General features: G+C 39.8%; 1 protein-coding gene across 4 annotated transcripts in view; it reads left to right on the forward strand.

Annotated features, from left to right (window-relative positions):
• Window positions 1-16071, forward strand: part of SCD (stearoyl-CoA desaturase) — a 50183-nt gene that overhangs the window by 14381 nt on the left and 19731 nt on the right. The window contains exons 1-2 of one of the 4 annotated variants that reach the window (XM_075216604.1): window positions 3030-3106; window positions 10359-10623. In XM_075216604.1, coding sequence (XP_075072705.1) covers window positions 10377-10623 — 247 coding nt within the window. In that variant the 5' untranslated portion in view covers window positions 3030-3106; window positions 10359-10376. Of the gene's footprint in view, window positions 1-3029; window positions 3107-5232; window positions 5597-5838; window positions 6003-10358; window positions 10624-16071 lie in introns of those variants that run through there. The other 3 variants (XM_075216601.1, XM_075216602.1, XM_075216600.1) reach the window with 3 other exon arrangements.

Raw genomic sequence — 16071 nt, forward strand, 5'->3', positions numbered from 1 at the left:
TTTGCCATTGGACGGCCATCTTGCATCCATTGGAGCATGGAGTCAGACCCAAGGGAAGTCACACACACATGGTAATGAGATCAATCATTACCATGGGGCATGTTGCAACGCTTGCTCCTGAACCCTTGCTCCCAGAGTCGTAACATAGAATTCTAGCGCCTGAGGTGAGAAAGAAAATATATTTTATTATATTAGAGTGGCACACTATTTCATATTATAGCGGAATACTATTTCATAATTTAATAATAATAATAGCTTCATTGATATGGCGACTTGTATTTTTAGAATGACCAACAGCAGGGACGGCGATTTGTGGCGTGTCAATTTTGGTTACATCACTTTACTGACGATTTACTATCAACTCGCAACTCACTAGAAAGAAAAAAGGAGACAAGTCTCCGCACAGAATTATCTATAAAAGATGTAGGAGAAAATTATTAATTGAATTACTCTGCTTAAAATGTGCTTAAGAAATAATATTTTATAATAATGTAATTCCTTATTACTTATGGCAGAAGATGCCATAAATTGGCAAGGAAAGGAAAAGGTTCATGCTTGAGAAGATCACTGAAGAGGTCACATCGCAGCTTCATACATTTTGCCCCAAGGCTTCAAACGTGTTCTGATTTCTTCATCTCTACTCTCCTCTTCGCACTGTCCTATTCTTCCTTCTGTGTTACCCTGTTCGACTACCCAGGGCCGGATTTACCACTAGGCAACCTAGGCAATTGCCTAGGGCCCAGCGGTCCCCAGAGGGCCTTCCCAGGGCCGGCGGTGAGACCATCCTTTAAAAATGGGCCGCTACTTATGGGCCAGTGCTATATGCTTGCCCCCCCCCCCTCCCCCCGGGCTAAAGTCTGCCAGCCAGGGGTATATGTTATGCTAAAAAACTATAGTGCTATGGATTTTTTCAGGGAGGGGGGCCCCAAACCAGTATCTTGCCTAAGGCCCCAGAAGGTCTAAATCCGGCTCTGCGACTACCTCTCCCAAATAGATTGTAAGCTCTCACAAGCTGGGCCCTCATCCCTTGTGTCTTCCTCCTCTTATTACTGTCATTACGTCATCACGCCCGACGTTCAGTGAGGAGCGACGTAGAGAGGAGTCAGCAAGAAGAGAGAAAAGAAGAAGAGAAGAAAGATGCCGATAGAAAAGGTAAGTGAAGTAACGGAAGCAAGGGGGAGCATGGCAGAGAGTGAAGGGGGAGTAAAGGCAGCATGGCAGAGAGTGAAGGGGGGGCACAGACAGCATGGCAGAGTGTGAAAAGGGGCAAAGACAGCATGGCAGAGTGTGAAAAGGGGCAAAGACAGCCTGGCAGAGTGTGAAAGGGGACCACAGACAGCATGGTAGAGTGTGAAGGGGAGGCCAAAGCAGCATGGCACAGGATGTAGAAGGGAGTCCAGGAGAAGGGGGTGCAAAAGCAACATGGCACAGCATAGTGATGATGGGGCACAGTAATGTGTGTATGGTAGGTGGTGGCTAAATAATGGGTGCTATTTTGTTTGTAGGGTAAAGGTGGGGCAATTTAATTTTATAGTGGGGACTATTAATTTATGATGTGGTGGTTTGTGGGGCTATTAATTGTATGTGGGGCTGAGTTTGAGGAGCATGAGGTCTATTTATTAAATGTGAATATGAATTATTTAATGGCAGTGATGGTTATGGGAAATAGGTATATTTATTATACGTAAATGCAATTAATTTATTGCAGGGGTTGTCTGGAGGGAGGGAAATAGGTTTATTAAACGGGAATACTATTACTTTAATCTTGGAGCTGGAGGAAGGCCTAAGTATTAATTGTGGGTCCTATTGATTTAACACCAGGGCTGGTTGGAATTTTCTAAATGTACTCATTATTTTTTCCAAATAGGGCCCTCGACATTCCAGGATCCAGACAAGCCGCAACTAAAGAAACCAGCAGCCACAGGTGGTAAAAGTGACAAGAACAGGTAGGACAGTCTGTTAAATGTTCTGAGTCTAGTGCAGGCTTGGCTAACCTATGGCACTCCAGTTGTTGTAAAACTCCAAGTCCCAGCATACCCTTACGGCAATAAGCTGCTATATATTGGCAAAGCATGCTGGGGCTTGTAGATTCACAACACCTGGAGTGCCACAGGTTAGCCAAGCCTTGTCTAGTGGGACAATCCCAATTTTTGGTGACTGTTCTGCCCAATCTAAGGGGCAGGTCAAGACTGTGTACTCTTTATATATACACACTGCATTCTTTATATACTATATACTTTATATGTACACTATGGTGCTAGCTGTCCTTCGTGGGCTGACCACTCCCTCTCTAGTGTCTGGTCACGCCTCTATGATGGCTGGCCACACCCCCTGTGGTGGGCCTCTACCATTGCAGTCACACGGTGGGCCCTTCATGCCCCAGCTCGACACTGCATGTGGAACTGCAGTGATTCTAAAATTGAGCCCTCTTTAGGTTTTAAGAATATATATTTTCTGTTTTTACATATGTCACAAAAATTGAATACAATCTCCAGGGACACTATGAGTTAATGCTGCATTCAGAAATGTGGATAAACCATACCCAAAATTAGTAGACCTCACATGCTCTTATCCCTTTTTCCAGCATGTGTTTGCACTGTACAAATAAAAAATAAATAATAACTATAATAATGATAGCTAACGGGTACACCTTGATGGCTATTAGATTGTAAGCTCGTTTTCTGATGTTATATTCCTAAATTGTAACTTTATTTTGTTTCCTTTCTGCGCAGAGCTATGAAATCTGTTTGTGATTTGTAAATAAAACGTAGATAAATAATAATAGTCATAATAATATTCACCTTGTTTTAGCAATTAAAAAGTGATTTTCAATGTCAGGTTCTGTGTGACTTAATGATTTAATATGTTTCATCACAACAATCATTTCTATTCACTATCTATGTGGAATGTTGTTAATGTCATCAAGTTTATGACAAGGTCATTGATATCTGTACATTTGCCAGGAGGATGGACTTTTAGATAAGATCACATGCAGATGAGCTCTAGTGTATAAAGCAAGCAATTTGGTCACTACATCATTACCCTGGATCAGGAGTGGGATTGACAGTGTTCTAAACTCCTGCTCTCTGTTCTTCGAGATTTTCTGGTGAGTATAAAAGACCTTTGCCATTAGCATTCATTGACATAGTCATTGCACTTATTTTGCACGTCAAGTATTATTCATTTATTTGACTATTCACTAAAAAGTTATTGCGTTGTTTCGGGAAAACAAAATTGTTATGATTGATAGGGTATGTGCGAGAGCGCAAACATGATAAAAAAACACGCACTGCTACATTTAGGCTGAGTCTTCAAGCTATCTTATGGATGGATATTGTAAACCTTTCAGTTGGGAATTTTTGCCTCTCATTTGCCTCCACTGCAGTGCAACATGATTTTACCAAGGTGTAAGATTACACCTACAGGTTGGACTTAGTCCTAACTTGAAATGATGCCCTTTATGTGCAGACAATATTTGTATAACGTAAATAAACTGCATTTTGATCCCACACCTACTTTTGACATCAGAAAATAAAATTCAAGGCATAGATCGCAAAGTCGGAGAAGATGAAAGCAAATGCTGCAATAGATGTAGATGTTTAAAAAAAACCAAAAAAACAAAGTTTGCATAGATCTCATAGTAACTAACAGCTATATCACTCCACATGAATCTATTTCCGCAAGGCAGTGATGGGCAACCTGATAGATTTCAGGGGTCACATGGTGCAGCCCTCTAAACTTCAAATGCGCCTCACATAACCAATAGAGCGTAATTCAATTGGCCGCGTTACGAGTAAAAGTAACGCAGCTTCCGCATTATTACCGTTACGGTAATAATGTGCTTTATTACCGTTATTACGGTAGTTTCAACGCCGTAATAAAGGTAATAATTTTAATTCTCCCCTTAATCTCCGTCATATATTAAAACAATACATTTAATCAAAGTTAGAGACACCTATCTACAACATGGCAACTTTTAAAACTTCTATCCCGGGAGATCCCGGGGGAGAAGTCATATGACAGAGGGTAGGAGGGGGTGTGGTGATGTAGGCATCACCCTAGCCCTGCCCCCACTATAAAATTCACGGCATTGAATAGTGGGGGCGGGGCTTAATGACACGATTAAGCCCTACCCTGCCATTCAATGTCCTGAATTTCAGCAGATCCGGGAGGTTTGCCTGCTCTTCCGGGAGGACTCCCCAGAATTCAGGAGCCTCCCAGGAATTCCAGGAGAGTAGGCAAGTATGATCTACGGTAACATATCTGCAGGCCTTTTAAACAACATGATATAACAAAAGAATCTGACAATAATGCAGGAAAGAGCTGGGGGCCACAGAGGAAAGGCTTATTGGGCTGTATGCCGCCCTAGGGCCACCTGTTGCCCATCACTGCTGAAAGGGGGCAACTGCCTAGGTTTCCTTCTGCAGTATGAACAATGGTATTTTTTGTACATTGGAGAAAAGTGTCTTGGGACCCTGGACCCAATGTAATCCGTGACCACAGTATTTATGCCTTTGCCAACAAGTTCGTGATAGAGGGACGTTTATAAAAACTGATCCAAATGTATCTGTTAACAGAAGTTGCTGTAACCCATAGCAACCAATCAGAAATGGGGCACCACCTTCTTTAAGTATTGGTCTATAGCACAGAAATGTTTTATATTTCTGCATTGCTGGACACAAAGACACAAGTGTTGTGTTGTAGTGACCAATTAACAGACACTATATGAATCAGTTTCACGAGAATTAGAAACATTCTGTCTGAAATCTGGATTGTTCATATGTTATACTAAATATTGAATATTGTACATGCAAACATTTTGTCAAATGATAAATAAAGTGACTCTGTTTCCACGCTTCATAAATACATAGCTGTAAACAACTAAAAACAATATAATATAAAATAAATGTTTGCTCAAAATATTGTTTGGTTTTCTATGCTGAAAATAAAGCGAACACTCCTAATTTCAAGCTGCAACAGTGTGAAATAACACACTATTTGACCCTAAAAGATGACAGTGTGCAATACTCAGGAGGTAACTATAGGTCATTAACTTGACACATCAACGCAGCAGGTCGAAATCATTTTCTATTCATCGTGGAAAGGAAGAATTAATTCCCCGGGCTCCAGCAACATTTCAGCATCCGGCGCATGCGCACTGCTTGCAACACGCAGGCTTATAAAACAGCCTTACAGTCAGCAGATTGCTGGCGGCCAATGGAAGCGTCTAGAGCATGTGGCACCAAATTTCTCTTGGCCAATAGGACGGCCGCGCTCTTGCTGGAATAAATGAACATGCATCATTATCATTTCAATACCCTCACCGTCAGCAGGAGGGGGAGAGCTCCATCAGTTGCATGAGACAGCTTCCAGTTCCTGACCAATAGCTGCCGTCTGCTACAGAACAGCCTGTGCATTGTGTGTTTTATACAGCACGTTTGGGGAGTCACTGGCTGTGTTCTGCATTTATCCCTGTCGTATATGTGAGAGAGAAGCAAGTGCGTGCGGAAGACCTGCATAGACCAGGACCAGCACAGACCCCAGGACCAGCACAGACCCCAGGACCAGCACAGACCCCAGGACCAGCACACACCAGGTACCAGTGCACTAATTGCTTTGGCACAGGTTGCCCCTGCAGAGGTGTGACTATATAAATGGATTTCTTGGTACGCAGAATTAACAAATGCCGTCTGTAAGGAATGACGTAGATTTGCTTTTTTTTTTCCACAATGCGTTTTTTTTTGTTTTTGTTTTCACTTGGCCTAACGCGTATTAAGGGCATTAGATATAATTGGAGATATTAAATCTAGGACACGATCGTTTTTTCCCCTGGTGTCCTTGTTTTAATAATAATATTTTTTCCTGTGTATCTATGGACACATTCCCATTGGACGCGTTATTTCCATGAATATATAATAGGAGGAGCTATATAGAGGACACTGCATTTTAGATATGAGCCTTCTGTATGTGATGTAGCTGAATCATTCCTGGTTAATACAAATGTGAGTATTCTGTGCAATGTATTTCTATTAATCATCACGAAAATAATTTTATCATATTAACTATAATTGATCTTTTTACATAAAGGGAGCAGACATCTTCACTTGTGTTTCTCTTTTTTGTAATATTCATATCGAGCCATTTTGCATTGAATGTTAGTGTGCTACAGTTAAATCCATCCTGCCCCCTTTTTTTTCTCCTCTGCATAACAACAGACAGGGCTGTCTCTGATTATTGAATGGGAGGTGTGCTGGTTTGCAGAATACATTCATGATCTATACAAGAAAGAATTAGACATTTCAGGAAAGTTCTATCTTTGCTTCTACAATATGTAGATTTTACTTGATCTATTGTCAGTGTTTATAAATTAAATTAAAGACGATGTCTGTGCAGGAGAGCTCTGCTTGCTGTAAGCAGGCCTTTGTACTGCCCCTGAAGTGGATGTTACTGCGTTGCAGTCATTTTTACATTTGTGCTAATTGTTGTGATGCGACATCATGTGTCAGGATTACTGCATGCAGTATCAAACATCACTCAGTAGGAGTAAGCCTCACTTATTAAAGGAAAAATCCTCTCAGCCCTTAATGAAGACCTGCCATTGCTATACACATATTGTTATATATTGGCATCGGTCTCTGTGCATTTGCTTGTTCCTCACTTTAACAACACAATAATCTGATAGCAGAAGAGATTGTATAATTGATTTAACTCTTTCGATACACTGTAGGCCTAATCGTTGTGCTAGTGATGGGTTCTTGACAAAAAAAATAGACGTCACAAAAATAAATATATGTATGTAGAGCCGGTGTTTTTAGAATGAACAGTATTGAATGAACAAAGTAAATATAGGATTTGTGAACCATGCAGTGAAACCTAGAAGCCAGTGGGCTCTTATAAGGAGCCAGTGAAGATGTGCTTTGGCATCCATAGAAATGACAACCCAAAGTTAGGCACCTGCAATGATCTTTCTTTTAGGGACTTTGGCTACTTAGGATCTATCCAAACCTGGTGTATATTATTTAAGGTATTAAAATCATGATTTTATTTAATGTTAAGATTTTTATTTTGCTTGTAACTCATGATATTTTATACCAGGGAGAGATTAAGACAGTTATAGGTGTATAGGCACAATAGCCCATATTATGTCAGTGTGGGTATCGGCAGACAGGATTTTCTGTTCAAATGGTATCTGATTTTGATGGTCCAGGACAATTATTTTGGGACCAACTTATTTCCCAATTGGGTTTCAATTTGGTGAAAAGCAACCTAATTGTCTGACAAAATGTGTGTGATTTTAGGCATATTTTAATTTGTAATGCCTGGGGCTCTGGGAGTTGGTCAATAAGAGCCAACTAGCCTCCCCATTTTCTGATCCATAGATATTTTCTCTAATGCTGGCATTTTAGTGTCTTGCATGTCAGTTACATTGCAATTATTGTGCTAAAAGACATATTTGTAGGTGGCGAAATAATTATTTTAAAATACTTTTCTTTGTAACTTATGTAAAAGTATGTAGACATCAAGCAGTTCACATTGCACATCCCTGAGCGCATATATATATATATATATAATAGGTTGTGCAATTGCATAGCAGATTACTTGTGGTCCAAGAACCATCCCACCTGGGGCAGTAGAGCAGATCTGCAGAGTACTTGTTAGTACTCGTGTTCCCCTTTAAAGTAGTCAACTAGTATCTTGCAAATATTGCTAGGTTAGTCATATGACAAGTGTCATCTATTTACTGGGATAGATCTTGCAAGTATTGTTAAGCTAGTCATATGACACGTGTCATCTATTTACTGGGCTCTGCAGAAAAACAGCTTACAGTACTCAGCATTATTTGGAAATTCATCATCAAAATGGAAGTTACCTTGTTATAATATAACCATATGGACCAACATGTTCGACAAATACCATAGTGACCTATTGAATGAGCGCATGCAAATGTTGCATTAAAAGTCCAATTTATTCTTCTTTCTATGTTAGGTAAATGTAGCTTGATTTTAATAACTCACTACTTGCCTAACACCTTAGTTTTACATGCAGTGACTTAATGTGTCACCCTAAGAAAATCACTTTCCATGTATACTTGTCAATGTGACAGTCATTAATTATATCTCATAATAATAATAGTCATTTCTCGCTACCCAGGGAAAATGTCAAGCAAACGAGCAAGATTCCTTCTAGGGGTGTTTGCAGGAACCGTGTATTTAAAATAAAACAGATTTATTGACACAAAACATATATCTTTACTGTTGTCCTGTCAGGATATATGCTTCTGTCAGCAGAGGGGTAAAATGGCTTATGTTTAACGCTAAGGTAAAAAAGTCAAACACCATAAAAAACCAATACAGTATTTCTTTGTAGTAGCAAGGATCAGTACATGTAATACGCTACATAGTAAAATGTTTTACAGTATGTAACAATCTTCCCTTACTTATCTTGTTGTAAGTTTCCATAGCATTTTCCATAAAATAAAATCGCTTATACCTGTAGTAAAAGATGAACCAACTGAACTCTGCCTTCTAATTAAAATGTTACTTTTTTAGATGAGTATCACCCATAAGGGATTTTCTGTATATCATGCAAAAAATACATAACATAAAATTACTGTATTTAAGTAAAGGAAAGTCTTTACAGTCTTGCCTCTTCTGCGACACGTCAAAGTATTTCTTACTGTAATGTATATTTCTTGTGCCATTGATTAACAGGATTTTCAGACAACTGGTCACTCATTTTGGATATGGCATGCGGCAGTTTTAGTCAAGTTTGGCTTAAAATGCCCAAATCGATATCAACACGTGTGGTTAATTTTCAGATTATGCAAAACGTGTCCAAATTATGTCACTATCATCCTGTGTAGCCAATTAGCTATAAATATAAACAACCAACACTTTTCAGCTGTTTGTTGCAGGAGCCTCAAAACTCTGTGTATTGTTTAATATATTAATAAGTGTGGGCACCACAGATATTTGAAACTTGGGGCTATATTTACTAAACTGGGTTTGAAAAAGTGGAGATGTTGCCTATAGCAACCAATCAGATTCTAGTTATCATTTATTTAGTAAATTCTACAAAATGACAGCTAGAATCTGATTGGTTGCTATAGGCAACATCTCCACTTTTTCAAACCCGCAGTTTAGTTTATATACCCCTTGTTGTGGAATTCTACGTGACTTATTAGTTATGTTAAATGTGAGTGTATTCATTTGATGCCCAAATTGTCATCTAACTAAAATCTTCCTTTATTGTTAGTCATTACTGCTACAGAAAAGCCTGTAGGTTAGCTATAGCTTTGAATTTGATTTGGTATCCCTCATCCAAACAATTTTCCACCAAGTCTCATCCATTTGTTTTTGTATCCGGTATGATGAGCCCACACAACGTACAACAGTTGGTTAACTTAGACAAGTTAATTGTACCGTGTTGAAGTTTTCAAGTTCTAGACATATGTAGAGATATTTTGTGAATTTATGCATGTCTGCATACTTGACATATGTATATACATCTGTTGTTTCATTTTTCCATTTTGTTTGTTAGTTTAATGCTCCAAGTGTCCATATGTATTAGTAAAAGTTATTTAATTTTACTTCTCTGTGAGAAAACTAGTTTAAGTTGGTTAGTTAATTCCTCCAAAGCAAGCTATCTCCTTCAAATATTTAATTTGAGGGAAAGTTTTAAGCTCTTAATAAATAATCCTTCTTCCATGTGATGAAGACATTAGAATTGAGTGGGGAAAAAAATGAAGTCATTGACTAGAAGCGTTAAAGTATGTATGATTAAATGTGAGAAAATACTAACTTTAATGTAGAAGAACAATGACGGTGTTTAGGCTTTGTGAACACAGACATTTTTAATTCCGTTTCTCCTTTATTCCATTTTTGACAGCTGAATGGAGGAGACATGGAAACTTACATTGCAATCATTGATCTCTATGTGAAGATGGCAGAGTAGTGCGTGACTGTCTTTACAAAGACGGAACAGGAATGGGGGAATGTGGAACATGTTCCGTTCTGCCATCCGCTTTGAAATATGGTCATGTGCACTGCATCAACGTCTCCACATAAAAATCAATGATCGCTATGTAAATTTCTGTCTCTCCTCTGTTCATCGGTTATAAAAAGAACAAAGGAGAAACTGAATTAATAATGCCCATGTGCGTGGGCCCTTTTTTAGACTTTCCATTCTTTTAGCATTGTTGACGTTGTATCAGGTTTTTCAAGTCACTTAGTTTGTTCAGTAGTTATCCAAGCAGATATATAATATAGTCATTGTACACTTTGTGGTATAGATATATTCAGCTCTGTCTATATCTCATCCTATCAATTAACATTCTGTTACTTTTATTTGTTTTTCAGTTTCGATCCTCTGTTAAGATGATGTACCGAGGTAGTCAGACTGTGGGCACATGTGTGGAGACTCCCACAGTAACTGCTGAGGACATTGGGGCAGACCGTGTCATGACAGATGACATCTTTGACACCTCCTATTCTGAGAAGAAAGGTCCCAAACCTCCAATGAAAATAGTGTGGAGAAATGTCATACTGATGTCATTGCTACATGTAGGGGCATTGTATGGATTCTTTTTTATACCATTTGCAATGCCTGCTACCCTGGTTTTTGGTAAGACAATAAACTCTTCTTTCCCAATACATTATTATTATTATTATTATTATTATTATTATTTTCTATTTTATTTTTTTTTAACAGCCTGGACTTTGCTGCACATAAAAAAATCAGCTATTTTTAATATTAATTCTCATTAAATAATTTAAAGAGCTTTTCCATGTTAGATTCATTTTATTTTTTAAATTGAGGCAAGTAGATTGGTAGGTATCCTTAGCTTTCTGGGACACAACCATTGCTCCATTTAGCAGGGCCTAAAGCCTATGCACAGTGGAGACAATTACAGGTCAGCTTCTGTAAAAGTCTGTGATACCTGCAGCAGAAGAGGGTCTAAGACACCAGCTAGAAGTGACAGTGGGATAGATAAACACATAGGGCTAGATTTACTAAGCTGCAGGTTTGAAAAAGTGGAGATGTTGCCTATGGCAACCAATCAGATTCTAGCTGTCATTTTGTAGAATGTACTATATAAATGAAAGCTAGAATCTGATTGGTTGCTATAGGCAACATCTCCACTTTTTCAAACCCGCAGTTTAGTAAATATACCCCATAGAGAGTTTCTGAAACTTTGAACTTTGTTTTTCTTTACTCTAGCTATATGAATATATAACTAAACAGTCCTGACCTCAAAGGGAGCCCGTTAGTTATTTATTTACTGTTGTTTATCTGAATATATTCTTAACCAGCCTTGTTTTTGTTTCTGAGAACTGAACTTGCCACCTGCTTTGACCATTTTAATTGTTAATAGACTTGCTGATTTTGTACTGTTTTGCTTGATATGATCTCACCCAACCCGTCTGACCACTCTTAAATTTATGTTTCTTAGTAGCTGAAGCCATAATGCTTCGCAACTAGAGTTTCGTGTACAAGACCAGTGACCAACTGATTATTGTGAACACACTCAAGTTACAGAGGGAGTTGGTAAAAATGGAGAACACCACTAGTCTGGCTAAATGACATCTACTAATGACACCAGCCTACTGGTGTCATTAGTGAATAATACAGTCATTTAGACTTTTATACACTTAAATAGTGCACAATGTGCTACATGAACAACTAATTATCCCAAATGTGACAGGTTATGTTTAGTATTTCATCAATTCCAAGGCAACACTATACATAAGCAATAGTTCTATTGACATTAGACCATATTTTAATGGTATAAAATGGTTCCATGAACTTTGTACACTAAAAAGAAAGAGTTGAGGTAATTTACAAAGTGCAAAGTGATCTCTCAGCGCCAAAAATACAGCTTTCGCCCTGTGGGGCACCTTGCTTTGCGTCTGCACCTACATGTCTGCTGGGGTGCAGAAATTTGCAGAGCAAAAGGACTATTTGGAGACAAGCAGCAGTTTACACAGGCAGAAGGGAGGAGTTGGGCAAAGTGATTATACGCCTATTAAAGTACAGAGTAGGTGCTCTAGTGCCTCTCGTTTTGCAGAGCAGTGCAGAAATAAGGTTTCATTTTGTGGAGCAACATTAGTATAATAAGGTAAAGGGGTGGGCTGGGCCATTTTCAGGGGCATTCCTTGCCATGAACCTCCAGTCCCACTCTTCAAAAGATCTCTGAGCTGGAGGAGATTGGGTCATTTTAATGGGACTCACACTTGCATGTTGCACTTCTGCGGAAAAGTTGGTTCTAGGCAGGTGCTGATTAAAGTGCATACAGTGAATAGAAGTGCATAATGTATTATGCATTGCAATTTACATTCATTATTATTATTATTATTATTATTGTTACCATTTATTTATATAGCGCCACTAATTTCGCAGTGCTGTACAGAGAACTCACTCACATCAGTCCCTGCCCCATTGGGACTTGCAGTGTAAATTCCTTAACATACACACACAGAGAGTCCCACAGACTAGGGTAAATTTGTTAGCATCCAATTAACCTACCAGTATGTTTTTGGAGTGTGGGAGGAAACCGGAGCACCCGGAGGAAACCCACGCAAACACTGGGGGAACATACAAACTCCTCACAGATGAGGCCATGGTCGGGAATTGAACTCATGACCCCAGTGCTGTAAGGCAGAAGTGCTAACCACTAAGGCACCGTTCATTTAGAGTGCAGAGCAAAACACAGATGAGAAACTGCAGATCAACTGACTGCAAATTTCACCCTGTACCGCAACTTATGCTCTGCTGAGAACGCCACCCAACAGGGCATCATAGTCAGGTTACAGCGCACAAACCACTTATAACGCCTGCTAATGCACGTTTGCGAGTTCAGTGTTGCAGAGATAGCGCACAGACAAAGGACTAATAAGCAGTGGAGGAAGGTGATATGGTCAAACAAATAGTCCTTCATCTTGACAAATGTAGAAGTGCGCCAACCTAGAGACCTGAGGGTTCTGTAATGTTGTGGGGTGTATTGTCGTAGCATGATTTGTGTGCAGTCTTTCAATAAGAAGGCATGGTCTATCTAGTCACTGCTTAATGGTACTGAACGATCATCTTCACTCCATGCTGCAGCATTTCTTTCCTGATGGGAGTATGTTTGATCACCCAATTGATGAACATGACTATGATATTATTCATATATCGCTGCCTTCTGGTCACCAGATCTGAACCTAACTGAGCATTTATGGTGTATTCTGAAATCATACCTGCACTTATCTCAGTGGATTAGATAATTTGGAGCTATTGACTGACTGTGTGCACTGCATAAAAAGGATCACAATAAATTGCACATTATTTATTCAGCAGAAGATGTTGGCCCAGATTCAAGGGAGGGAAACCAAATACTCATATACTGTGAGAAAATAAATGTCTGTAGCGAATGGATGGCAAGAGAGGCCACTTGTATTTAGAGGTGAAGGCCAGCACAGAGAGAATGTCTGGGCATCTTACAGGGCTACACAATTAAATCAGCAGTTAACAGGCACATGAGTACATTTATAAATGTGAAAAATAGGACACAAGTAAATAAGGTACAACCACACAAAAGTGCAGCAATCTTTTCAAAACAGGCAGCAATTGGCGCTTTTACTGCGGCCTCCTACTGCATTGACCAGATAAACAGCTTGTATCTATCTTATGCATTGCATTGTAAATACCACAGCTATATTTTTTGCATTTTTATGACAACAGAATTTTAAGATGTTACTTGACAGTAGGTAAATATGGTGCAAATGAAAAATAAATAGATTAATAGAACATTCACTTGTTTTATTGTTTAAAGCTGGAGATGCACACCCCAAAGAAGTAGCTTTAGGTTAATGTATGTCATATTCGATTCACAGTTATTTTTGTTTATTTCCGTAATCATCACATTACACCTGTATTACTACATTTTCTGCATACATCTGTTTGGAGGAAGTAACTTATTTGAGAGCCTGAATTGTGCAAGACTACATATGCACAACATAGATAATGCCATATACAAACACCCAGAAGGTCACAAAGGCACTGTTCATAAAGAACTAACACAATGTATTTTCCTAGGATTTCAATTGTTCAGTGCATTATCCTGCTAACTCAATTATTCAGCCCTTCCTGAACTAATGAGAAAGCAGATCTGTTTGGCAGGGAAAATGTATTAACCTCTTGTCAGCAGGTTAAGCATCTATTTCAGTAATAGTTGTGCTAAATAATTTTAGTTATTTACTTTTTTGCATATGCGTGTCTTTATATGTTTGTAAAAAAAAAATCTTTTTCTGATGTTTTTACCATAAAACATATGTTAAAATGCATAATTTTAGGATCTGCTTCTTGTACTTTTGTTTAAAAAGTACTGCATTTTTTTTTTTTTATATTTGTTTTTTTAATTCTTACCGTATTTCCCCATGTACAAGACGCACCTTTTTCTCAAAAATTTGGGGTCTAAAAACTGGGTGCGTCTTATACAGTGCTAGCGAGGATCCACGGGGGGGTAGGAAGTGTTACAGTGGCAGTGGGGGGATCCAGGGGGAGGGGGGCAGCGGTACAGTGGCATCGGGGGGATCCAGGGAGAGGGGGCAGCGGTACAGTGGCAGCGGGGGGATCCAGGGAGAGGGGGGCAGTGGTACAGTGGCAGCGGGGAGGATCCAAGGAAAGGGGGGCAGCGGTTCAGTGGCAGCAGGGGGAGGGGGGCAGAGGTACAGTGGCAGCGGGAGGGGCGATTGCAGGGGCTTAATGCCGGCGGCTGCACACTATGTGCAGGTCCGTTCGGTAGAGACAGGCAGGGAGAGTGTGCTGGCTGGCTGCTCTGAACCCGTAATATATTTTTTTTCACATTTCGGGGCCAAAATTAAGGTGTGTCTTGTCTTATACATGGGAACGCCTTATACATGGGGAAATACGGTATGCCTTTTACATGGCTTTTAGAACTCTCCTCCCAACAGAAATCCATCCCTGTGCACAGGCCCTAACCTTCCTTGAAAAATCTGCTTGATATTGTAACTCATAAACATAATTAGTGTTGCAAATGAAACAATCACTGACCCCTACCCAAGCAAAATACATCTGCCAGATTTTTCACTATACAGGTCATGTAATTGATCCTTGCAAAATTGACAGATTGAAACTAAATACCTGGTCTAGAAGGTTTGGCGATTGTCAGCCCAGATTGGGGGTGGATTGGAGTTAGATCCGTGCACTCCACTCTGGGATAATTTGGATTTTGGAGAAATGATTAGGATGGAGGGAGCTGGAGCTTGGCGAATCTATAATATAATACATATTGGGCAACTGTATGAAAACGGGATATTATATTCATTTGAGCAACTTCAGAGATTATATGAGCTACCTAGGGGTTACTTTTATAGATACTTGCAGTTAAGACATGCTCTGGCCTCGCAGTTTCGGGGAGCTGCCCCAAGCTTTAGTGCAGACTCCTTAAGGGTGCAACTGTCCAGGTTGGGCCAAAGGCGGCAAATTTCTTTTTTGTATTCAATATTGGTGGAAGGATCTGGTGAAGGGGGCTTGCCGGAGCTGCGATGCAGGTGGGAGAGTGATCTGGGGCGACTTAGTGACAAGGCATGGGATACAGTGTTGTGTAGCCCGAAAGAGGTCACTGCATCAGTCAGATTTTGCCAGGTCCAGTTTTTTCTGTTACACAGAGCGTATCTCACCCCTCTTCGGCTTTCTAAGTTTAGTGGGGGTCAGAGGGTGCTGTCCCAAGTGTAGGAGTGAGAAAGGGGATTTTTGGCATATGCTCTGGGAGTGTCCGCTGGTTTCATCCTTTTGGGGAGAGGTGGAGAATTGTATTAAGAGATTGGAGGTGGGAGTGGTGGCCTTGACTCCAAAACTCTGTATATTTGGTTTGGGCTTGAACAAAAAAACCCGTAGACTTATTCGACTGCTTATCAACACGTTACTTATGTTGGCAAAGGTGGTGATAGCCAGGAAATGGATGGCACCTGAAGGCCCGACTTTGAGAAGCTGGATTGACCTTGTTAACGATACAGTCGGCCATGAAAGGTTCATGTACACCAGCAGGAACCTAGTGGATAAGTATGAAAG

Source organism: Mixophyes fleayi, chromosome 6 (genome assembly GCF_038048845.1).
Source record: "Mixophyes fleayi isolate aMixFle1 chromosome 6, aMixFle1.hap1, whole genome shotgun sequence".
NCBI lineage: Eukaryota > Metazoa > Chordata > Amphibia > Anura > Limnodynastidae > Mixophyes > Mixophyes fleayi.